The sequence below is a fragment of the Dermacentor albipictus genome, chromosome 2, assembly GCF_038994185.2.
Source record: "Dermacentor albipictus isolate Rhodes 1998 colony chromosome 2, USDA_Dalb.pri_finalv2, whole genome shotgun sequence".
NCBI lineage: Eukaryota > Metazoa > Arthropoda > Arachnida > Ixodida > Ixodidae > Dermacentor > Dermacentor albipictus.
The window spans coordinates 21310194-21337088 of record NC_091822.1 but is presented as its reverse complement, the minus strand read 5'-3'; the positions used below and the strand labels follow the sequence as shown (position 1 = coordinate 21337088).

The following is a 26895-nucleotide window of genomic DNA, read 5'->3' as shown; positions in this document are numbered from 1 at the left end:
CCCCGATGGCTGTCCTGGCTCAGCTGTGGGATCCAGAAATGTTCTGTGGCACCGACCACCTCGGTGTGGAAGACTGGATTGCCACGTGTGGGCATGCAAGTGCGCACAACAAATAGGATCTGACGAGTATGTTGGTTAACCTGGTGTTCTACCTACAAGGCATGGCGAAGATATGGCATTATAACCATTCGGAAGAGCTTTGACTGGGACACGGGCAAGCAGAAGCTGAGTGACTTGTTCGGCCATGCCGCTGGGCAGAAGGGCACCGTTAAGAAAGAACTAGCACCCCTCGTCTAAACTTCCACAGAATCGTGTGTCTTCTGCATCCAGGACGTGCTGGCTTTGTGGTATGACTGAGCCAGAGTTGGGCATGTACTGAAGGGAATTGCTGATGGTGCTTTCAACCTGCTCATCTGCAAAAATTGTGAGACAGTATAGGACATCATAAAAGAGTGTCAATTCTTTGAGCAGGCCAAAAGCCGTCGCATTGCAACAGTGTTTGTATGTCTGCCGAGTAGAGCTGCGACATCCTTTTGTGACGATGGGCTAGGAATGCAGCGACCATCATCATCGGATGACCTGACGTGGATAGTGCGGCATGAAGTTGAAACCATGTCTGCTGCAGCCTTTTCTTTCTTGCCCCAGAAAGCCAAACAATTTGCCTACATCTGTTTTGCCTGCCGGCGTATCTGTCACATTGCTCGCCATTGTAATAACTGTACTGTCCCTTCTCCTCTGCGACTGCCATTCACCAGTTATTATCGCCCTGAACAGAGACCATGTCGTTACCAGCCTCCATTTGAACCGCAACAGCCAAACAGTGACGCTTGTACCTCTTGGAACAGTCCCTCGTCATCATTCCAACATCGTCAGTCCCATTTGCCACCAGCTTGTTGGCCATCGTACTTATCACTGCAGGCTCGTCGCCCACCGTCCCCGATGCAGCCACAACGCCCCCCTTCGGAAAACTAAGCGATGCAACTCCTGGAGGAGACGCTGCATTGACGATGCGACCGCAAAACCCTCTGATCACTTTGCCGACCAAACGGAACATTATGGACGTTGTAGTTAGTGGCATTAGTGTCCCAACGCTCGTTGACACTGGCGCACACATATCCGTGATGAGTGCCCAATTGCGCTGACGACTGAACAAAGTTCTCACACATGCTGCACCACGCACCCTCTGCATCGCTGGTGGAGGAACGCCTACTGTGTTTGGTAGGCACACTAGCATTGGCGTCATGGGGCACCTAACCACTGTTTTGTTTGCCATTTTGAAACAATGCCCTTACGATGTTATACTTGGCTGAACTTTTCATCAATCCATTCAGCCCTCTTTGACTGCGCGTCTAATGTTATTCGGCTTGAACTTCCCCACGGCTGCTAATAGTCCACCAGTCACACAACCGCGGTTATGCTTTCCCAAAGACATCTGCCTGTTGCCTCAAACCACTATGTACGTCAGTCTAACGTCGTGTCCATCTGTTCCTGATGACGTCTAGGTGTCATGTCCCACTGCTGACATAATGCTTAAAGGAATTTGACTGTTCCCCATACCGTGCTCACTGTTACAGGCAATCAGCCTTTGCTCCCTCACCTTAATTTTAACTGCTCGACTAAAATTGTTCCCAGAGGCATGTCTTTGGGCGACATCTTGCCTGTCAACGATTGCGAGATATCAGCACTTGATGCCGGAATTCGATTGCCCTCTACAGGAACCTACGATTCACCGACTCTAGTCACAGACAAACTTAGCAAGATGATTGCACCTGACCTCCTTCCTGCACAAGCTGTTGACATCCGCCGTCTCTTGGGAACTTACCACAATATTTTAGACCTTGATAGCTGCACTTTAGCCAAGACATCGGTGGTCACCCATTCTATTTGCACCGGAGGTGCCAGTCCAATACGCTGCCGTCCGTACTGTGTTTCACATGCTGAACGACAAGTAATACAACAAGAGGTTGATAAGAGTTTATTAAAGGCATTATCGAGCTATCTTCCAGTTTATAGGCTTCTCCTGCTGTTCTTGTCAAGACGATGGACAGCACTTGGTGCTTTTGTGTCTATTACTGACACCTCAACAAGATTACACACAAGGATGTCTACCCCTTGCCATGCATTGATGACACTTTGGACTGCTTGTATGGAACCAAGTACTTTGATAGATAAATCTTTGATCGGGCTATTGCCAAATCTCAGTAGATGACATGAGAAAACTGCCTTTGTGAGATCTGACGGCCTCTACCAATTCAAGGTTACGCTGTTGAGCCTTTGTAATGCCCTGGCAACCTTTAAAAGATGATGGATTCTGTACTGCGCCGCTGTAAATTGTCTACACGTCTGCATTATCTAGATAATGTGATAGCTTTTTCACTAAATTTTGGCGAGTCATCTAATGCGTCTGCTGGACATTCTTGCTGATTTCCGAAGCATCGGCCTGTAATTGAAATCATCCAAGTGCCACTTGGATGTTGTCAGGATGTTGTCAAATTACCATTCTTGTCCATCTCGTCAGTGCCACTGGTATTCAACCTGAATCGGACAAGATTCGCGTGCTGTCCAGAACTTTCCTGTTCCGTCTTCCACTGCAGATGTAAGAAGCTTTGTTGAACTATGTTCATATTTTTGTTTCATCAAGAATTTCACCGACACCACTTGCCCACTCACTGACTTTCTTAAGAAGGACGTTGCTTTCACTCAGGGCCTTGCTCAAACCAAAGTGTTCTCTGCCATCGTACGCATGCTAACAGCTCCCCCATTGCTGGTTTGTTATGATCTATCTGCCGTCACTGAACTTCACATAGCTACCAGTGGCTATGGAATTGGGGCTGTACTCGTTCAATGGCAGCGTAACACAGAGCGCGTAATTAATTGCATATGCCAACGGCCTCCTGTTAAACACTGAGAGGAGAGAGAGAGAAGTAAACTTTGTTACAGGCGTATGAGTTATTGATACCCTGGCTGAGGAGTCATACAAAAGTATAGGCAGAATTTGACATGCCATTTACCCTCCAAGAGGAGTTTTTCAAATACTGAACGGTAGTGCCTGGCATTAGTTTTGGCAGTGGCCATATTCCACCCATACTTTTGTACGGCCACACAATCTTCGTGGTTGCCAATTACTATGCCTTGTGCTGGCTCTCGTCACTTAAAGACCCCATCGGACGATTGGGTCAATGGGCACTATGGCTCCAAGAATATTAATTTGTTGTTCTATACATGTCAGACTGCTTGCACAAGGACGCTGACTGCCTCTCCCGTCATCTTGTTGACCGCCCTGAATATGATGCGCATGACACTGACACTTGTGTCCTGGCCATTTCTGATCTGCGTGACATTTGCACTGAACAACGCCATGATGACTGCTTACGTGTTCTCTTCGATCATCTCAATTCTGGACATTCCGAGCCCACCCTGCTCATGTTTGTACCCTGCGATGACATTCTCGATTGTCGCAGCTTACGCCCTGAAGAACCAGAATTTTTACTTGTTGTACCACACCATTTTTGTACATCAGTTTTTGAGCAGTTGCATGATGCACCTACTGCAGGCCACCTCGGCGTTTCTTGCACTTACAACCATGTACGGTGCCGCTTCTACTGGCCAGGCCTGTACCACTCCGTGTGCTGCTACATTGCAGTCTGTGTGCTCTGCCAGCAACGTAAAAAAACTGCTGTGCTGCCCGCTGGATGCCATCACCCCTTCCATTTGTCCTCAGAACTATTCTTCCACATCGGTCTCAATCTTCTCGGCCCGTTTCTGACGTTGAAATCTGACAACAAGTGGATCGTAGTTGTGAGTGATTATGCTACCCGGTACGCAACATGCATAGAGTTTCATAATATTCTAACTAGAGGGAAATCTGGCGCTCCGATCGCTCAACCATCACGGGAATGATGGGAAGTACAGGCTACGGATTGGCATTCTGTTGACTGGCAAATTAGTCTACAAGTATTTTTTGGCAGTTTTGGTTTCGCTCCAAGCACAAATGCTATAACCTGCAGTGGGACAGTGCAACGCAAAGCTCTCTTCCTTTGTTCTTTTGCTTGAAGGGGCGATACCGCGCTGCGCCAGCGGCTGGGATGATGTTTGTGTCATGGTATGGTGTCGAAGCCCTGATGAGAAAGCGACGGCATCGTAAACGTTGAAAGAACATGTTTTGACCATTTGGACCTTAGTTTGTTAAGTGTGTTAGGTTGGCATGGTAATGTTACATGCTTTATAAAACTTCAGAATATTAAAAAGAAGGCACTACTGCTACAAGACACAGACAGTTGTACTTCTAGTGGCTTTGCAATCAACTTTGATTGAGGGCTTCATTATGCATTGTTTGTTTATGTGCTCACTGAAATGCGTGTTTTAGGACTTTGAGAACACAAACTTACTTGTGGCAGGAAAGGTTGCTGCTTCCTGGCTGTAGTGTAGTGTCACAAAATGGTTAAGTGCAAAGCCACGCCATAATGATTCGGAAGCAGTATGTCAATATAAAATATAATGAAGCATACTCGTAGGAGGCCACAAGCGCCCTACCTAGCACTGCAGCAGATGTGCTTAAAAGTACTTGAAGACGTTCAGCAATCGTCACAGCCGACGCAGTGTTTCGAAAGAGCAAGAGAGTTCGCAAGTGCCTGTCGTCTGCGAGAAAAGTCTCACGTTCGCAGCGAGCAGGCGTCGTAGCAGATGACCTTTGTAGTATTCCTCTCAAGGGCGCAACACTTTCTCACAATACAAAACTTTTATTTCCATAAATACTTGATGAGTATTTTTATATAAGTAAATGCACAGTTTCATTGCTGTTGTAAAAATAAATAATTATTCTCTGGCGTTAAATCGGGAACAGAATTGCATAAGAATGCATACGCTGGTGTGCCCTGGTGATAAACCATAGTAAACTGTGCTTTAATCTCAAACTCATACAAAGTTTATGTAACTTGTTGTGCATTATATAAGATAATGCAGAAATAAAATTACATTTTACGCCATACTATTTGAGTATAGCTTTGCTTACTGCGCCCCAAGCAAACGCCGCTAGTCTAAAGATCGAAGTCAATCTGACGCCTGTACTCCCCATTATTCCAATGTGGGTTGAGGCAACGCTCATGGGAGCCCCCACAGACACTAGCGCCACATTTCCCTCTAGGGTATTTATTTAGAAACCCAACACAACACATGAGCTTGGTGCACAAGTTGTACATCTGAGGGGGCAGATTTTCTTTTACATGATGTCATCCTCCACCACGGTGCACTACGGCAGCTCCACACTGATTGCGGTCGTACCTTCTTATCTCAAGTAGTTGAAGACCTATTTTGCTCCTGTTCTGCCAAGCACAAGCTTTCTGCTGCCTACCACCCACAGACAGACTGACGGAGCGGTTCACTTGAACATTGAGAGAAATGCTGCCTATGTACATTTCTGACAACCACAGTACTAATGGGATAGCATGTTACCATTCGTGACCTTTGCCTATAATTTGTCCCGTCACAAGACCGATGACTTTTCGCCCTTTTACCTTCTGTTTGGCCACCACCCTTTGCTTTACTTTACTGCTTTGCTTTACCAACTGCTTCCTTCTTCAACGAACGCTCGCACTGAATGCGCTCAAGACGTCTTTGCCTAGGCTTGCACGGCACGCCAGATTGCCGGCTCCTGGCTCACTGAGTCAGATTTATTATTTATTTGTACATATTGCAGCACAATAAGTGCTATAGCAGGAGTGGATTAACAGAAGAAAATCGTACAGAGAAAAGTATGATACAATGATGAGGTAGACGTTCTAGGACCATTCATCCTGGATGGCAGATACAAAACTTCGAGTGAGCATGAACGAATAGAACCAGGTAAGGGATTCCAGTATTCTATGAAACAAGGGAAAAAGCTTACGAAAAAGCGCAGAAGATCCGGTTCGGCTGCCGACATTGGGATGTTTGATTTCCTCCCGACTCCGCTGTCCTCCTGTGGACGCCATGTTGCTGCATCAGCTTATCTGAAAAGCTGGTGCTGCGCTACACAGGGCCCTACATGATATTGCGTCCACTTGGCAATGTGAAGTGCGAGATTGCTCCACAGGACTTGCGTGTCCCCACAGACATTGTGCGTGTGTCCCGACTAAAGCCTTACTTTGCCGTGAGTTCAGCTCCTTTATAGCGCAAAGACGGCGGCGCCTTTACAGGGGGGAGGGTAATGTTACGGTGCAACCAAGAGTGGCGCTGGTCAGAAGAGGACGACTTTGACATGTAGAGGTTTGGAATCGGTCTCAACAGCAATCTTGTTTATGCATCATTGTCTCTCTTGTAAATATTCTAAATACATTGTTATATGTGACATCTGCAAAGTAAAAATATATTCAAATGATAGTGCACCATATGCAACAGACACCTCAGTCTTGAGTGCAGCCGCTTGATTAGTAGCCGTTGCAATGAAGTTTGCAATGGAGTTTCAACTGGGCTGCAGTGCATTGCAACAGTACATACTGCTGTTAGCGAGGTTGATGCTGTGTGTGTCTGTGGTGGCTATAGACAAGAATTTTGCAGTGCCTGTGGAGTGCAGCTGTCTTGCCCAAAGGGGGAACAGGGGAACAAGGGAGATATTGTCTTTTCACGCGCAGTCTTTGCACAAGCTGCACATGCCACAAGAACATGCATAGTAGTCTCTTTTGCGAAGTCCCCAGAACAAGATGCTGTCCCCGAAAGGCACTGCCACATTCTGCTCTATAAAGGTGCACAATTTTCGAATGATGGTGAAGAGCGACAGGTTTGGCTGTTGCGGAGGTCAAACCATTGCTGTTGTTTGCTGTGTCGCCGGGTTTTAGCCAGCCAGAAAACATTGCTTGTTGCCTGCAAGCCCTCGCAGTGACTTCTGCTGGGGATAGCTTTATTGTGCAACAACATGGCAGCAGCCAGTCTGCTCTGGTCTGCCCGCTTCGATCTGAATTTGGTCTTGCTACTTGCTCTCTGCCATGACCGCAAGAAAAGTAGTAAAATCAACCATTGTTTCGCATCAGCTCAAGCTTTAGCCAAAGTATTTGCATTGTCTTGTTATTATTATTGAGATCAGTTGTTTGTATCGATGCTGTTAAGCCTGAGGTATCACAAAGAGTTGCGAAAGTGTTTTGAGTTTTGCTCACCAGGTGGTGCCATGCCATTTCATGCTGACTGCATTGAATGGATTTCCACTGGTGACGACAGCATAATAAAGCTAGGTCTAATGCACCTTGGTTAAAACATTGGCCTCATGGTATATGTTTGCCATTCTTTTACTGGCATACGATCCTATTTATTTAGAGAACAATGTAAATTTATCGCTACATTTTTTTTTCTATGTTGTGTTCATGTGGTTGCACTAAGCTGTGATGCAACAGTGTTTGCCTAGGGCACGTTGTTGGGCTAGTTGGCTTGTATTTATAACAGACCCAAAGCAGCGCAATACGACAGGGACCAAGGATAAGAAAGACACACACACAGCGCTAGCTTTCTACTAAAGGTTTAATTTTCTCGCACATCTCAGGTAGCACAAACCCATCTAGAAGACATCTTTATTTGGGCTTGTTCATGCTAAAAGGTTGTCTATAATCCGGCTTGTCCAAGCTGAGCAATAGCCCTAGAACTCTGCAAGCACTCCTGTAGCCAAGCTAATGCTCTCTCCATATTTGTCTTGGGAAGCTGTTCGTTAGACTATGTGTAGAACTCGCATATGAAGGCTTATTTTGCTTGCCTGAAAAAATACAGGGTGTTTCAGCGAACACATGCAAACTTTAAAAAAAATTTTCCTGGGGCAGATAGCACAATTCTAGTCTATGAGCTAGTCTACTCGAAGAGACGGGCGTTACTTGCAGAAGAAATTGAAATCCATAATTGACTAATTAACAAAAATTTACTTCAGTTTTAAACTAATTGCATTATGGCACTTTTGTAATTTAGAAATTCCAATAGGTGAGACTGCCAGGCATATCCACTTAAAAAAAGCTCTTCGAGTAGACCAGCTCAATGACTAGAATCGTGCCATTTGCCTAAGGCAATATAAAAAAATTCGTGAGAGTGTTCACTGAATCACCCAGTATGCAATTCACACTGTAAAGAAAAAAGGTTAACTATGTTAATGATGTGTTAACGCAGATCACTGGTACTGGTATGTCTTTCTTGGAGCCAGTGTCATGATTCTGGATTTCTAGTACATGTACATGTGTTCAATACGACTGGTTCTAACTACAAAATTAAAACATGCGAAAATCTACTAATCTGAAAAACATTCAGTATTATGGGCTAAATGCGTGCTTTTGCAAAGGCACACATTATTGAAAGCATCTGCATAGATTCCACAGTTTGGAATAAAATCTGTGAAGGTATAACATTGAGAGCCTGTGTATGACACACTAACATGTGTACATGTGGCAGCCATGTCACTTCTGCACTAAAATGAAATTCTTCACGAATGAATAGTCTAGCAACAGCAGAACACTTCACAAGTGAACAGCACTTTAGAAATTTGGGTACTGCTAACACAAGAAAAATGCATGCAGCACACGAGGGTGTCGAATGAGGCACACGGAAAGTACATCTTGTAAAAATACTGTAAAATGTCTTTTTGATAACCAGCATTTTATAACAATGTTTAGGAAGCAAGAAAATCAGCAAAATACAAATTTTTATTCTTGCAAATTATGTATATCTGCTTGCCTTGCATTGATTGTGACTAAATTGATATATAGGTAACGAATGACATGCCATGCTTTGCATTGACTGACTAGAATATATATATTATGAATGGCATGTCTAGAAAAACTGACCCCGCATCCAGATCCTAAGAATAAGGCACAGAACTAAGGAGGATGTTGCAGCTTGGCCTCCTCATTTGAATTTGTCAAGGGATCAAATAGATGAATAATGACTGCATTGCCATTGCCAAAGATGCTGCAAACGAATTCTTGAATGCTACGCAATGTCAAGATAAGTGAAATATCAATTTTTTCATGGAAATATATACTCCTATGTCCCAGAAGTTGTACCCGAAATAACTGATATCACTGCTTCCATGTTTTTTTGCCTATTTAATAAGTATATAATATATCACACGAATTTTGGAACTATATCAGTTCGAAACCAGCAAGGAAGTGCAGTGCATGCTGCTGATATGAAAACTGCAAAGCCCATGAAATGAGCAAGTTGAGGGCAAATATTTGAATGAAACTGTCATTCAAGAAATTTAAATTTTTTGCACAAATGCAACGGCCAGGGAAAAATCTGTGACGCTGTCCTTTGTTCCAATATATTGCTCAGGAGCAGCTTTCAGTGGTCGTGTATTTTGAAAAATTGCACCGAAATTATAGTCTCAACGGAGAGCACATGTAGAAAGCAGGAGTCCTGCAAAATATGTGAGGGGCGAGTCAAATGAAAGTGAGCCAATGTGAATATATTACAAACGAGGTACTTTATTAAAAAGTACCGGTCACAATTGCAGGCAAAAAGTTGTCACCCTCGCCTGTGATACCGGATCAGATGAGTCAAGGCAGCACCGAACCTGTGTCTTCTGGCCATGGTTCAAAATCTTGAGCAACCATTGCGCACACGAGAGGCGATAACCGAGGTCTTTATGAAATATGGTGTGACCCGAACTGTGGTCGCACGCTCTGCCAGTTCATCGATGCTTATCCTCCGTTTTTGTTTAATCAGCTCGTCAACCTTTGCATTTGTGTTCGGGGTGATGGCACGGTGGCTTTGGCCCGGTCGTGGATCGTCTTGGCAACTTTCACGTCCTTCATTGAACTGTTTGCTACAATGCTTCATAGTGGCCAATGAAATGCAATGTTCAGTGTACATGGCAGCCATGCGGCGACTAATTTATTTTTGGGAAACACCTTCAGCTGTCAAGAACCTCATGACGCCACGCTGTTCAACTTTTGGAGTGCCCATTATGTCACGCAACCATGTTCAACCCAGTGTATGAAAGCGTTAAAAAACATTTATCCTCACACCTGTGTGTCACTTCTGTAAATGAGAGATGCTTGTGTGCTATGCACATGCCTCGCAGATGGTAACCCAAACCATTATTGCACGGGATGGGTTGGCTCACTTGCATAGGACTCGCCCTCGTACATTAGAAATTCGAAGATACAATGGAATATACAAATGCGAAGGTAAAGCTTGATAAAGGACAAAAAAGTGTCACTGGAAACAAAGTTCAGTGCATATATACACAAAACCTTGCAACAAGATATTTAAATCTGTCTAAGTTCCAATAAATCTACATATTTCAGAAAAAGTTACCACATATAATGCGTCAAAAAAATAAAGGCAAATAAACATGTTGCACAATCACAGATTCACAGATCACAGAACCCTAAGGTCCGCCCCCCTCCCTGCACTCCCCCTGACGTATCGCGTGCGACGGAAGGCAGCACGCTTCCTCCCTGCTTTTCTCCCCTGTGCACACAAGACTGAGCCACCATTGTCACATGCGGAACATGAGGGTGATGTCGACAGCAGGAATGCGCCTAAATTGTCCATATAATTGCTATTGCCATAATATGAGAGTATCCGGCAACTGAAATGTCCTGCAGCTCATCACTTGGCATGAAAGAACTAACAGAATCGACCTTTCACCATGCGAATACCCGCTGTGCCGCAACAATGCCTTCTTTATTCTTTTGTGGGGGCACCAAAATGAAAAAAATCCAAAGGGAAGCACAATCGAATGCCTGCTTTGGACACCTAATGTGGCTACCGAAGGAAGTACCGAAGGCTTTGTCCATAAATATAGTGCTTGGTATCATACACCGGCGAGACAAGGTTTTCCGGAAAGGTTGCGCTCAAGCGAAAGCGTTGCAATCTGTCGAGTTCCTGCAGTGCTGGTGGCAGGCGACCATTGTTTATTTTTCTTTTCTGGTAGCCGTAAAGGATCTAAAGCTCTGCCAGGCGAAAACGTCAAAAAAAAAAAAAAAACTAATGCACGCCAAAGTGCGCTGTGCGGTGGTCAGGGCAACACGAAAAAAATGCATGCACTCTGGCTGGCTCTGGTAGCCCATGGGTAGTGAGAACAAAAAAATTGAAGAGTCTGTCCTTGCGAATAATAGTCAAAGTCAACAGACATGCCACAAGGAAATTTGAAACAATAGCCGACATGCATTAATTGATGTGAAACAATAAACCAAGTTGGTCATGGTGCTAAAATCACGCAACAGAGCTTTTGAAAGAGGCTAAAAATTCGATCACACACCCGAATGAAGCTGCGCCTTCAATGCAGAAAGACACAGACCAGGTGATACGCGCACGGAACAAACCCGTTGAACACATTAAAAAGCGTGGTAGTTAAGCGGTCAAGCATATGCAATGCACGATGGAAGCACCCAAGCCACGGTTGCGCACCTATTGTTGCGTTATGCCGTGTTACGTTAGCTTGCGAAACTTAATTAAAATATCTTTTTACAAATTAAGTAATACCTTTACATATTTGTTATTGAAAATTTTTGTTGTATTGTGGTCAAAGACACACGAAACTTTGGCCTGGCTTTAGTTTTGGATGACGCATAAATTTAAATTGTTCCCCGCAGGGGCATCTACGTCAGCAGGCGTTTGGTGTGTTGCGACACCACGTACCCGAGCACACGAGGGTTGGACCCTCCCGCATGTAGCCGTGCGCGGCTTAGCCGTGTCCGGGGAAAAGGGGATCCTGGGGGTTGAGCCAATGCCGGGTGTTTGGACCTTTACGGCCCCTCGGTGGCGGCAACACACCTCTTTGGCCTCGGCTTCACGTAGACGGCACCCCCGGACTGACCCACCCGGGGGAAATCGGCAGTCGCCTTTTCCTGTCCTCCTCTCCAATCTTCGTCTTTCTCTCCCACTTTTACATCTTTCCTGTCTTCTCTTCACTTCTTATTACTTCCGTATTTCCTGGCGGCAAGGGTTAGCCGTGTGTAATATATCCTGCCTTGGGTATATATATATTAGGTTATAGCGGCGATGCATGGCTGGCGTCTGCAGGTATTCTTCCAACCTTGTAGCGTCCCCTTGTTGGGCTCGGTGGTGGGTGGCCACCATCGCCGCCGAAATTCCCTGCTCTATATGGCAAATAACTTTCCTCCGCTACCTGATCGCTCCCTGAAGAGGGGGCGCACCGATGAGACTTTCACTTTCTTTATGCAGCCAAAACAATCTTTTCCAAAGTACCACGTTGTACATAGTCAGAACGATAAGAAAACAGTTAGAATGATCTCACCATTTGTTGTAGCTAAATCTCTCACTGAAGCAGTTGGCCCAGGCTATAAAGTAACGAAGATGGGAAGTGGCGATCTTCTTCTGGAACTCCGCGACAAAGTGCAGTATGACAAACTGTCGAAAGTTGTAGCATTTGGGGAAATTCCCGTCTCAGTGGGCCCACACAGATCAATGAACACAGTGCGCGGGGTCGTCTCAGAAGATGACCTCCTCGAACTGAGCAAAAGTGAACTGCTTGAAGGATGGCAAGACCAAAACGTAGTCAAAGTTCAAAGAATAACATTGAGGCGAGATGACAAGCAAATACCTACCAAACACATAATCATTACTTTCGGAACCTGCAACCTACCTGAAACAATAGAAACCGGTTACTGTAAGATTCGCGTGAGACCGTATATCCCAAATCCACGTCGATGTTTCAAGTGTCAGCGCTTTGGGCATGGGTCACAGAACTGCAGAGGACGTGCTACTTGTGCCAAGTTTAGTTTCTCTGAACACGCTTCGGACATCTGTACATCAACAAACCACTGCGCCAACTGTGAAGGAGACCACCCTGCCTACTCTCGATCATGCCCCTACATGGAAAAAAGAGAAACAAATCATAGAACTGAAAGTAAAACTGAACCTATCATTTCCAGAGGCACGTAAGTGTTTCGCACTCCAAAATCAGTCCAGTCCTTCCTACGCCAATGTGGCGCGCCGGGGGGCAGCGCTACATCTTCAGACGGCCGCGCAAGTCTCACGGAGTGTGACGGCGGTTACGCCATCAACCCCCCTGGCGGGAGCAGCCACGGCTCTTCCGCACCCTACCACGAAGGGCCAGCAGACCTCCGAGCCTGTCGGTCCCAGGGCCACTGCCCGTGCAGACAGGCCCGGAAAACCTCCACGCGTGCCCGCTGAGCGGGCGTCATCCAGCGCCTCTGACGAGGCGATGGATGTAACAAAAACTTCTCCGGCGTCTCAGACGCCGAAGGAACGGCGTTGCTCCCTGGAGCGCGCCAACACACAGCACATAAACACAGCACAGCTTGACACACAGCACATAAACACAAACAATATGGGTACACAAATATTACACTGGAACGTGAGAGGTTTGATCCGCAACCTCGACGATGTCAAAGAACTCTTACACAATTGCAATCCAAAGGTGCTGTGTGTTCAGGAGACACATCTTAAATCTACGCAAACAAACTTTCTTAGGCAATATGCTATTTTCCGGAAAGACCGAGATGATGCTGTTGCATCGTCCGGCGGAGTAGCAATAATAGTCGACAGAGGCGTTGCTTGTCGGCAACTGCAACTCCAAACTCCTCTTGAGGCAGTTGCTATCCAAGCAGTACTATTCAATAAACTAGTGACTATCACGTCCGTATACATCCCCCCAAGTTATCAACTCTCTAGCACAACATTTCAAAGCTTTATTGATGAGCTGCGTCACCCTTACATAATCGTCGGTGATCTAAACGCGCATAGCACACTGTGGGGTGACTCACGCTGTGATGCGAGAGGACAGCTTATAGAAAACATCCTATTGACTTCAAGTTCCTGCTTGCTTAACAAGAAAAAGCCAACATTTTACAGCTCTACACATAAAACATTTTCTTCGATAGATCTAAGCATAGCGTCTAGTACAATTGTGCCATATCTGGAGTGGGATGTCATTAATAACCCTTATGGAAGTGATCACTTCCCCATCGTACTAAACCTTAAAAAACAAAGTGAGTTTCATGAACATCTCTCGATGGAAAGTTGACTCAGCCGACTGGACAAAGTTTCGCGAACTAACACAGCTGCCCTGGAATGATATCTCTGAACTTAGCTTAGACGATGCAGTAGCATACATAACAGCATTCATTATTGAGGCTGCATCAGTATGCATTCCCCAAACAAATGGGTCGCCCTCGAAACGACGTATTCCATGGTGGAATGAGGAGTGTAGGGAAGCCAGGAAAAGGCAGAACAAGGCTTGGAGCCTCCTCCGTAACTCCCCAACCACAGAGAATCTGATTAATTTCAAGGCGATCAAGTCGCAAGGTAGAAGAACGCGCCGCCGCGCTAAACAAGAAAGTTGGAAAAACTACATAAGCAGCATCAACTCGTATACAGACGAGCGAAAAGCCTGGAACAGGATTAACAAAATAAAAGGCCGTGAAACTCGTCCCTTACCTTTATTAAATACCCAAGGAGACACTCCGGAGGATCAGGCAGATTGTCTAGGAGCACATTTCGAGCACATTTCTAGCGCATCTCATTACACAGATACATTCCTAAAATACCAGCGACTAGCAGAACAGATGAAATTGGGTCGGAACAGCTCATCCAATGAAGCATACAATCGTCCATTTGGAATGGCTGAGTTCCAGGCTTCACTGAACTGTTGTAACAAGTCCGCCCCAGGAAGTGACAGAATAATGTATGAGATGATCAGACATCTACACCCTGAAACCCAAGAAACACTACTGTCACTCTTCAATTCTATGTTCTCCGCAGGCTACTTTCCGTTTGCCTGGAAAGAAGCAATCGTAATCCCCATTCTGAAAGAGGGCAGGGACCCTTCCTCACCCGACAGTTATAGGACTATAGCTCTGACAAGTTGTGTATGCAAATTATTTGAGAAAATGATTAACCGTTGCCTCATCCATTTTCTTCAAAGCTACAAGAAACTTGATCCCTTACAGTGCGGTTTTAGAGAGGGTAGATCCACAACAGATCACCTTGTCCGCATCAAGACAAATATCCGTGATGCCTTTGTCCGCAAACAGTTTTTCCTGTCCGTATTTTTAGATATGGAGAAGGCATACGACACGACCTGGCGCTTTGGAATCCTCCGTGATCTGTCTGAAATGGGAGTTAGAGGCAACTTGCTGTGCGTCATTCAGAGTTACCTCTCGGATCGCACGTTCCGTGTTAGAGTTGGTGACGTTCTGTCTCGTCCATTTGCGCAAGAGGCTGGTGTTCCACAAGGAGGTGTGCTGAGCTGCACTCTATTTATTGTCAAAATGAACTCCATACAGACTGCCATACCACGTAGTATGTTTTATTCTGTATATGTAGATGATATCCAGATAGGTTTTAAATCATGTAATCTAAGTATCTGTGAGCGACATGTACAGCTTTGCATAAATAAATTGTCTAAGTGGGCGGACGAAAATGGTTTTAAGCTAAATCCGAGAAAAAGTACGTGTGTCCTGTTCTCTAATAAAAGAGGTATACTGGCGGAACCCGTAATCAATCTCAATGGAGAACGGTTATCTGTGAGCTGCGAACACAAATTCTTAGGGATCCTTCTAGACAGTAAGCTAACCTTTGTGCCACACCTGAAGTATCTTAAGGCAAAGTGCCTCAAGACTATAAATCTTCTGAAGCTGTTGTCACGCACAGCTTGGGGAAGCGACAGGAGATGCCTAATAAAGCTGTACAAAAAGTCTCATATTAACACGCCTTGACTATGGCGCCATAGTCTATAATTCTGCAGGACCTAGTACTCTAAAAATGCTAGATCCTGTCCACCACTTAGGCATCCGCCTTGCTACAGGTGCTTTTAGGACTAGCCCTGTGCAAAGCCTTTACGTCGAACCTAATGAATGGTCCCTGTACTACCAAAGGACATATTTAAGCCTTTCGTATGCCTTGAAGGTAAAATCAGCTGTGGATCATCCATGTCACTCAATTACTCACGACTCCTCCACGGCCAGGCTGTTCTGTAACCGCCCAGGTGTCCGGCCTCCTCTGTCCCTCCGGTTGGAAGCACTCTCAGAAACCACAGGGGTCTCTCTTTTAGAGAATGTCTTCATGGCGCCCTCTCGGCTTCCACCGCCTTGGGAGTGGCAAACTATCCTATGTGACATCTCTTTCTTAGAATTACCCAAACAAGCACCTGAGGCTCACATACAGTCACATTTTATTGAACTTAAAGAGAAGTATTCCTGCGACGAATATTACACAGATGCGTCGAAGTCTGCTGCTGGTGTTGCTTACGCAGCTCTCGGACCCTCATTTTCAACATCTGGGCCGCTAAACCCACACACCAGTATCTTTACGGGAGAAGCATACGGTATACTTTCGGCTATTAAACACATAAGGTGCAGAAATGTCGCTAAGGCTGTTGTCTTTACAGACTCATTTAGTGTTGTGAGAGCCCTGATTAGCTTACGAAAGCATAAGAATCCCGTTTTGAACGAGCTGTATAGCTTATTGTGCTTCGCATATATGTGCAACCAAGCGATTATACTATGTTGGGTAGTACTATGTACTACGTAGCTGCTGACGAAAACGCTACGTCAGTGAGTTTTAGCGACACAGATGGAAATATCCCCATTCCTGCCACAGACCTAAAGCCCTTTCTGCGCCGCAAATTGAGGAATCATTGGCAAGCAGAGTGGGATACAGAAGCATTGAATAAGTTGCACATCATAAAACCAAAACTGCGGAATTGGATAAGTGAGAAAACAACACGGTACAAAGAAGTATTTCTTTGCCGATTAAGAATAGGACACACTTACAGTACTCACTCCTATCTCTTGACTGGCGGGGATTCTCCTACTTGCAGTAGGTGCGGCGATAGCTTGACAGTGATCCATGTTCTTATCCAGTGCCCTGCAATAGAAACAGAGAGGAAAAAGTATTTCCCTTCTGCATATCGGGAAAATATACCACTTCACCCTGCATTTTTTCTTAGTGATGAACCGCTTTTTAAACTGCAAATAGTTATAGTTGTAGATTTGTTAGCTGAAACTGACATACTGAAAATAATTTGGCCAGGAAATTTTAACACATGATTACCAGCCCTTGTATTCGAGGGCTGTCTTGATGATTTAGTGTTCCTGTTGTCTCGTTTTCGTACGTTTTTTTATCAAAACACAACTTCAATCGTCCACGTCCATAACTAATCAGTGTCATTATTTCACTAGCTATCACATTTCACATCGTTTACAGCGAAAGTCTTTAGGCCCTTATACAGCCATGTCACACCTACCGTAATAAATTCACTGTCCACGCCATTTAGAATAAATCCTTTAAATTACCATTTGTCATGGCGCTCTTTGGCCATAACTGGCCCTTGCGCCATTAAAAACCACATATCATCATCATCAAATTTAAATTGTTAGATATTCATACGCGCTGTCACTGACAGCGGTTTTCGCAAAATTGTCTCGTCTATAAGCCTTGCAGTATACTGGTTGATTATTGTATTTTGCAGAGCGCTGTTATATGACGATATCATACCGATGTGATCATTCCACTGATGGTGTTGGTGAACGAATCGTTGCAAGCCGGAGGTAAAAGAAATGTCTGCAAATTTTGCTTGTAAGACTTGCATATAGACTTTAAAAACATACTAGAGCCTTTATGTCTCCATCAGATTTTACAGCAGAAGGCTTGAAGAGATTTACTATAAGCTGTACAGAAGACGTCTAATTTGGAGCTTAACTTAGCACTAGCCAGGCCAAGCTGGGTCAAGATGAGCCAGGAACGCTTGTAGACAATGTTTGCTTCCTGGGATGCTATTTATACATTGACAACGGATCGATAATAAAACGAAGATGACAAACATACAAAGATACAGTACAGAATCTATACATGTTATCACCGTAAGCACATCGCACCTGGTCATTTGAAGGCAACCATTCCAGAAACCTCTTTTCCTTCTTGATAAGGCCAAAGATGGAAGGCTCACACACTTTTCTTTCATTTTGTCAATTTTATATGCTTCAATTATTTCTTGTCATTCTGCCTTGGGCCTCACTTAGAATGGTTGTGTTTTCGTAAACTGGAACACAACTGCAATTCTAGCAGTGGATTCCTATTATTCCTATTATTATCGATCCGCTGTCATTGTATAAAGAGAGAGAGAGAGAAACAACTTTACTGGTCCATTATGAAATGAAACGCGTTAAGCGTCTGATGGGGTGGCTCCCTCTTCGCGGGCTCCATATACTTCCAGGGCCACCTGGCCCCTGTGGATCAGTCGGAGCTGGTCTTCCAGGGCGGGGCTGGACAGCTTGATCTCCCATCGCTCGTAAAGGGTGGGGATAGCAGGGGGGTTAGTTATGGGTATAGGTGGGGGGTGGTCTATGGAAAAATTGCACTCTCCTATGACGTGCCGAAGGGTGCCTAATGCATTGCAGTGAGGATATGTGTTCTTGTATCTCTGTGGGTACATTTTGTTCTGGAGGCAGGGGTGGGGAAAGGATCCTGCCTGGATTTGCCTGTATATTGTTTGTTCGGCTCTGGTCAAGGAGTGGTGGGGGTGCGGGAATGTCTTCCTACCGTCCCTGTAATATTTTACTATATCTCTGTAATTTGTGATGGGTTGCCATCCCCTTGCTTCGTCCTCGTTGGCCCGGGAGTTTAGCGCTCAGGCCTGTTGATGAGCATATTCATTGCCCTCAACTGAGGAGTGAGCCGGGACCCAAACTAATTCGATTGCTTGTTTAGGAGGTGTAGCTTTACCAAGGATATTTAGTGCCGCAAGGGACACCCAGCCAGATCCAACGTTACTAGACTAGCTTCAGTTGTAAAACTCCCCGCCCGCGCGCTTACAGCCGCTGTCGCCACTTCTGTGACAGCCGCCAGAGGGCAACGCTGTTCCATCGGGCTCCACTGCAGACGCCTCATCACAGCCCTGAGCTCGTGCGGACGGGCAGTTTGCGCGTGTTTCACGCTCGCTGGCGTTCCCCCTTGTCCGAATTAGTGATACCACGAGAAAGCAGTATCCACCTACAGCAATAAGATTTATCGCACCAGTTCGTTAATACTGAAAGAAGGGTAAACTGCACGAAAGGAAGAAACGCATACAGCGAAGCGCAGAAGCTGCGTCTCTAAATGTCGTGTGTTTCTTCCTGTCGTCTTAACGTTTCGCGCAGTTTAGGCTCACGAGCCTGAATATCTGGCCAAGGTGCGTGATTGTAGGATGAACATCCCCACCGAAGCTTCTCACAACGCCAAAGAAGCGCTACAAAAAGAGAGATGAGGTCGGTCTTTGCACACACACACACACACGCACGCACGCACGCACGCGCGCACACACACACACACACACACACACACACACACACACACACAAAAAAAAAAAGAAGCCGGATGTTTCATTCCGTCAAGATGCTTAATCAGCGAAGCTGAAACGTGCGGCCCCTGTGTTTAGCACTGGGTTAATTCCGAGGGTTCATTAAAGTATTTCTCAGTTATGAGGTTACACACGCAATCGGCTGCGAGAGAGAACAACGTCACTGATGGTATGCCCGCAGTCCGCAGTTGTCGCTTGCGTTCGATGTCTCGAGTTTGCTCGGCGGCGTGGTTAGCAGCCATCGCCTGCGATTTGCCGCTTGTGATTCTTTGAAATTAAATTTCTTCAAAATATAAATCTTTCCGTTACGTAAGACCATGAGTGGCTCATACTCCCTTAAGCAATGGCTCATACCCCCGTAAACGCGGCCTCCCCATTACGACGACAGAAGTGAAGCGAAATTCTACGCTGGAAAGATGAACGGCCATGCAGCCAGCTGTGGAAGACGACGACGAACGCGGGAGCAGTGGCACGAGCGCGTGCCGTTGATTTCGCAGAGTGTTCCCAGTCTTCTTTCGTTCTTCCGTTTGGAGCGTCCACTTTGGGATTCAGCCACTAGGCTGCTGAGCACGAGGTCGCGGGATCGAATCCCGGCCACGGCGGCCGCATTTCGATGGAGGCGAAATGCGAAAACACCCGTGTACTTAGATTTAGGTGCACGTTAAAGAACCCCAGGTGGTCGAAGTTTCCGGAGTCCTCCACTACGGCGTGCCTCATAATCAGAAAGTGGTTTTGGCACGTAAAACCCCATAATTTAATTTTTTTTTGATTCAGCGACAGGGATGCATGCTTCGCTGTCGGAACATTCCTTACGGAATCTATACGAATGGCCTGCTAAATTCCTTTCTTTTTGTTTTTACCATTTAATTAAATATTACTCATTCAATATGACCTTCCTGATTTTATTTAACAGATAATTCTGCGCTATTCAATGCTATTTTAATAGCTATTAGGAAATTTATGCTCCATGATAACTTCGAATATTCCACCCATTTCTTGGCCAATGCCCCATCGTGGGTAGAAGCCACATGCATCACAGGCTACAACAACAACAAGTGTTCCCGGTCGGCACGGGGAATCGCTCTGTTTCACGCCGAGCGAAGCATCGCATTGCTGGGAGCACAGAAAAAGTGGTGCGCCAAACTGTTGACATCGTTCCGATAGCGGCCTATGCAGCCAGGTACGCAGCACGTCGGCATCGTCAGCTGCTATTCTTAAGAAACTTGGCGAAGGCCACAGTTCCACGGATGACATGCTTGCTGAAATTCGCCGTCAACAACGAACCACAGAATACACCAACGCTGCACCGCCTGCTTAGTCCGGCCCGCCCGCGTAGCCGGCCAGTGAGGAAGTGAAGCTGGGCGCGACTGCAGCGCCACGAAGGCGCGGGCGGGTGGCGGTTCCACGCAACGGCGCCGAGTTTTAAAACTGAAGCTAGTCTAGTAACGTTGGCCAGATCTGTAGTTCTTGTATGCAGCTTGTGAGTCTGTGATGATCTTGGTGACGTTAGGTTGCAGGAGTGCGAGAGCTATCGCTGCTTCTTCTGCTTCCTCCGAAGACGGAGTGTAGATTGATGCCCAGGTGACCAGCTTTTCTAGCCCGGTGACCATGACTGTTGCCCTCGTGGAGCGTTTGGATAGAGAGGCGTCTGTATGTAAAGCAGTGTCGTCTTCCTCCAGGGTCCTGGAGATGGCTCTTACCCGGGCGTTGCGTCGTCCGGCATGCTTTGTGGGGTTCATGTTGCGTGATAGTGGTTTGCATTCCAGCTTCTCACTCAACTTTTCGGGTAATTGGTCGTGGCGGGTGTAGTGCTATTCTTGCCATCCTAGCTTGCGGAGGACGCTTCTGCCCGCCCTGGTCTGGCTAAGGCGTACCCTTTGATTGGATAGGTGGGCTTCTACGAGCTCGGCTACTGTGTTGTGGACTCCCATTTGAAGTAATTTTGTCGTGGATGAATTTATGGGAATACCCAGGGCCTGCTTCGTGGCTTTCCTGATTATTGCGTCAAGTTGTAAGACGTCTTTCTTGAGGAGCTGCAGGTACGGTGCTGCGTAGACGATTCGTGAGATAACAGAGGCCTCAACGAGGCGCAAGGTGTCCGATTCCTTCAGACCCCTCCGCCTGTTGGCCACTCGTCTGATCATGTTCAAGATTTGGTCTGACGTGAGCTTGATTTTTCTAATCATGGCTGTTGCCTTGCCATCTGCCTGGATCAGGACGCCCAGGATCCTGAGTTGACGTACCGGGAGGATCCGGTTCCCTTCCAAAGTGATTTCTATGTTTTCTGCTTGTTTCCTTGATGCATGTGGTCTGACAATGATCAGCTCCGATTTTTGAGGCGAACAGCAAAGGCCACATGTCTTCACATAGCTGTTGATCGTGTCAGCCGCTTTTTGGAGCGTGTTTTCAATCCAGCCATCCGACCCTGCCCTCGCAGTCCAGAGGGTGATGTCGTCGTCATATAATGTGTGGCCCAGACCATCTATTCATTCGAGAAGCTTGGGCAGCGGCAGGAGAGCCATGTTAAATAGGAGGGGGGGAAAGGACCGAACCTTGGTAACACGTGTGATAAATAACACGTGTGATCAAATAAAATGTTTAGGTGAAGGTTAGTGCTGTGTATGTGTATGAGGATCTGCCTGTTGCATCGCTTGAATATTGTGTGCATGTTCTTGCTGCTTAAAGGGCCCCTCACCAGGTCTGGCCATTTTGAGCTAACAAGCGTAAAGCATACATTGCACAATAACGGTCATGTCTGCAAAGTGTTACATCGCTGCGTGCCATGGAAAGACCTGAAATTTCAAACAGAAGACCTTTTTTCTTTCTCCTTGCTACGGCTGTGCTCCAAGTTAGAGGATGACATACGCGTGCTATCGTGCCTACATACATGTGTTTGCACTGTGATGTTGCTCGTGGTGAGATGCGACTTCGAGAAATATTCAAGGCAACATCTGTTATTTGTGTAATATGTTGCCTGAATAGACTAATTAAAGCTTAGAGAAAAATAAAACACACAAACCGAATGTCTGCATGTTTTTGTTTTCACTTCACACTGCTGCAAGAGAGATGTACTTAATTTTGTCTGCTTGCTTGTCGTGCACGCAGACACCGAAACTACGTCATTTTCTACCATGTTCCAGCTCGGGATCATGCTCTGTAATCCGCTTGTGTCTGCTTCAGTGATTGCGTAGCACTGATTTCTGCCGTTAGTCAGGTGTCCTCAGGCACAGCGCGCAAAGTCGTGTGCTACGCGAAACGATACAATTACAACAGCTGGCGCACAACACTCTCAGTGGAAGTGTGCCGTGCTGCAAAAAAGCGAGGAGATAAAAGAAATCAGGGTGTCTACCAACCGGGAAAACCGGGAATTCTCAGGGATTTTGAGTAATCTGGAAAAACTCAGGGAAAAGTCAGGGAATTTGTGCTTCTGTCAGGGAAAATTAGCTGTAATTTTTTTAGAGGGTCAAAAGTCGCGGTAATGCTGGCACGAGAAACAGACAGGACTCGTAACGAATTGTCATCGGCTGGAGGAGTTGTCAGTGTACAGTCAATGGCCGATTTTCCGGATTTCCGATCACTCGGATGGCTTCGCGGCACCACCACGTACCCCAAGAGTCAATGTATCATAACGTCTGAAATTTCAGACGCAAGAACTCTTCGCCGTCCGATTTTCTAAACGTTTTGCGTGATCGCAGGTCCGAGACGGCATTAATGAAAACCACCACCGCTGCTATTTTGATTACTTCGCCGCCTTGAACCGGTGCTCTCGCACGCAGATCCGCTGGCAGCCGTAGCCACCACTGCGGCAACGCTAGGCCTAGCTGCTACCACGTTCGCTGTTAAGCTTCGTGTCGTTCCGTGCCGTGTTTCTTCATTTCTCCGCTGACAGCAATAATTTTGTCTTCGAAGCTCGGAAAGCACGGCGCATTGCATAATGCTCTTTCCCGAAAATCTGCTTCGCCTCATTACGGTCGTGTAACGCGGTGAAGCGTAACAAGCGTAGGAAGGGGCAATTGTCGCGGGACACTGTATGTATTCCTTAATTTTACACGTGTGCACCCGCCCTCACCTGTCACAGTAGGAGCACCGATATGCCTAATAAGTGCACTGACAGGCATTCAGAGCTTTTTCAGACGTACATGTGTCGATTTTAGCCCATAAGGGCAGTAAAAGACATGAATTTATTTTTTCGGACTGCCTGATTTTTCGGAAGTTTTCGCGGCCCCTAGGGGGTCCGAAAAATTGGACGTTGACTGTAAATTGACCAAGAGTATTCTTCAAATGGTCCGTGGGGTGAACGCGCGGCGAAAGGAGGACGAGAACAGAAAGGATCGACGCACTGAGGAATGAACGGGGAATTAAGTATGCGACCGCTTCTTTGAAGGAGCCTGCGCTCAAAAAACAAATTGTTGGCTGATGCTGAGATGCAGGTGTCCCTCATCCAAACCAAAATAAACTCTTTAAAGCAGTGAAACACAACACTGAGGCGTCTTGCGCGAGCTGAGAGTATGTCAGGACAGTTGCATGGCACTGAGCATGCTATCAGTTGATAGAAATAGCTCATATTCGAAAATATTTGCTTCTGTATGCATCTCCTTTTTATTTGTACTAGAGAATGACCAACTCGATTTGAAAATTTTTTCGAAGACATTTTATTTGCTGTGCATTTTAATAACCCCTCCCTTATATTCTTTTTTTGAATAACATAAACACTACTCCTCAGTATTCAAATTGGATTAAGTTGGTTTTCTTTAAAAATTTTTTCATATGCTTACTAGAGAGCGACAGCATAGGGCGATATGGTTTCAGCGCGATTTGACATAAAACATAGTTCTGCATCGCTCAGGGAATTTTGCAAAAGCACTCAGGGAAAAACTGGAAAACTCAGGGAATGTGGAAATGTCAACTTGGTAGACACCCTGAGAAAAGACAACTTCCGCAATTCCACATTTCGTACTCGTTCGCGCGCCAGGCGGTGCCCGTGATGTAAGCGTCATGCAATCCTCGAGGTCCGGTAGCGTTGTCTAGACGGTGCGAGTGGAGGGAGTGTTTCGCTTTGCAGTGGCGCTCGCCTCCTGAAATCATGGGTTCTCGGCACTGTAATATTTCTATCTCGGCTATTAACGAACCAATGTGAAATTTTTTTATGGCAGAATGCTGCCTAGAGGACACGTAACAACTTCCAGTGTATAACCGAAGTTTGCTTTGTGGCCCGATGAGGGGCCCTTTAAGGCATGTCTCTACATTGCTTTAAATTTTACCACATTAATACATCTTACATACATCATCCACATTTCGATGGGGGCGAAATGCAAAAACACCTGTGTACCACAGATTGGGCGCACTTTATTGAAAACCAGGTAGTCAAAATAGACCTGGAATTCCCTCACTACAACAGGCCTCATAATCATATTGTGCTTTTGGCATGTAAAACCCCAGAATTAATTTAATTACTTAAATTGACATTCATCATGAAATGGGTTCTGCTGGAAGTTTTTGTTCTCATGGGGAAGTGATGTTTCAAGAGAGCAATAAATGTGGCAAATGTGTTCATTTTGATGTCCTCTAAGAATGTGCCGATTTAAAAGCACTACACAAAGAAACAAGATGAGTTGACAGGACAGGATGTCTTGTTTCTCCGTTTGGTGCCTTTAAATCAGGATGCTCTTAAATGAAATCAAGGTCTTTTAAGGCAAGAGAACAGCAGTGGTTCTGTTTTCTTGTCTTGTGCAACTTCAAAGTGTGTGAAAGCCGCCTAGGAGAAGAGAGCATTTGTACTAGTGGCAATGTAATGATGCCTGCTTTTAAATTGCTGCCTTGCAGGTTGAGGAATTTTTTATTCTCTTGTGCTCATTGCAAGCAAGTAAATGCTTGCTTTCGGAGAAAAACAGCAGTGACAGCACTTTTTTTAATGGCACATTAACAGGGTAACTGGCATGCCATTGTCACTTTGAAGCCACGCCTGATACACTGGCAAAAATGTGTAAAGAATTTCAACTACCCATAGCAATAGCATTTCAGAATGCTTAGGTGGCTGAGCAGATTTGTTGCAAGGGGTGTGCCACAGCAGAGGGAACAGTTGCTCCCACTATTAGCTGAGTGCAAGTTTATGTACTTGATTCGGATGGGTGGGAAAAGAATGTGCTTTGTGTTCACCCCCAGATGGTTGAAGTCAATCTTACTGCTCTCCACAGTTTTAATTTCAATTTAGTGAACAGTTGCAAAGTTACACACATAATCCAGCCAAGGGTATGTGAATATTGAGTAGGGGTATGGCAACACTAGTCAGCACTGAAAGGGTACTACTGAAACTACAATTTCTGGCATAGCTTTGATGTACCTTATTTTTATGTGGTTCTTTGACGAAATCTTAAAATTTCTGGTGGGAGAAAAACAGTTCAAACTGCTTGGAATGGTTTGTTCGTGTACATCACCTCAGAATTATCACAGGAAAAGAGCATACATTTATTTTGTACAAAAACTCTAATGCAGGGAGTGAGATTCAGGCTGCGACCATTGACATGATCAGAGTATGTAAACACTCCTCAGAAACAACATGTATGGTTGGGCAAACAGAGATATTTGCAGTTATGATAAACCACTTTGGGAAAGGCCTGCTTTTCGCTAAGTTACGTTGTAGGGAACAGTTTGTACAGTTCTGACTTGCTCCTTTTACTGTGCAAAATGCGCTAAGGTTGTAGCATATCGATTGCATCTATAGCTTTGCATTCAATGCACACATTCTCAGGCTAAGAAAAGTATAAACGTTTTGATATATATAGAGAAGATTTGTTGCAAAATTTTAAGGTTTGAAAATTAGCAGTCATGATCAATTGCCGAAAATTGGTGAAGATTGGTTGCTGCAACATTGATTTCAGTGCAGCATTTATTCTCATCATTCCTCTCCTGATAACAGCTTCTCTTTGTTGTGTTAGATGAGAGTCAACAATGTGTTGTTGTCATCGTCATCTGATTGTTATTTTTTCACTGTCGTTCCTGTCATCTTGACGTCAATGATGACAGCTTGATCAGAGGGTGCCACGTTTGAGGAGGCTGACTGTGGTGTGTGTGTGTGTGTAGGCTACCCGCTGGCCCTGGTCCATCGTAATTTTCTGCTGGGCAAGAGTCCCAACGCGCAGCACTTCTACTTTGCTGCCTGTGGCCTGGTGCTCTGCTGCTTCAACTATGGTGAGTGTTGCTGCACAGTGTGGCAGTTCTTTTATTGGCAGAGTACGAAATTTTCCACTCTTGTTGTTCTGGGCCACAACGTCGGAAACAGCTCTCAATGACTACCAGTACAGCTCTTAGATATATTGGTGCTCATACTGTGACCGGAGGTGACACATGCATGCATGTTTAATGAGGGAGCACTTACTATATCCTGTTGGCCCCTTTCCACTCCTAATATGCTTCGCCGCATAACAGGTATGCACAGGGGCAAAGTTTGCATGAGAAAACTGGCCATTATGAAACTAGCCATTATGCAACACATAATAGACCTTTATTTATTTACAAAATGCTGCAGGTCGATGTGTGGCCAGGTAGGAGGGGATTATTGTTTATACAGTTGTGATACCTAATACATTCCAAGGAAACGAAGAAAAATAATTGTGTACAGT

The 26895-nt window shown here is 45.5% G+C and overlaps 1 protein-coding gene across 1 annotated transcript in view; it reads left to right on the top strand.

Moving 5' to 3' along the window:
* The window catches only part of nes (lysophosphatidylcholine acyltransferase 3 protein nessy), a 281768-nt gene that overhangs the window by 33718 nt on the left and 221155 nt on the right, over window positions 1-26895 (top strand). Inside the window, exon 2 of the mRNA XM_065426665.2 lies at window positions 26357-26464. Within this exon, the coding sequence (XP_065282737.1) occupies window positions 26357-26464 (108 nt within the window). The remainder of the gene's footprint in view (window positions 1-26356; window positions 26465-26895) is intronic.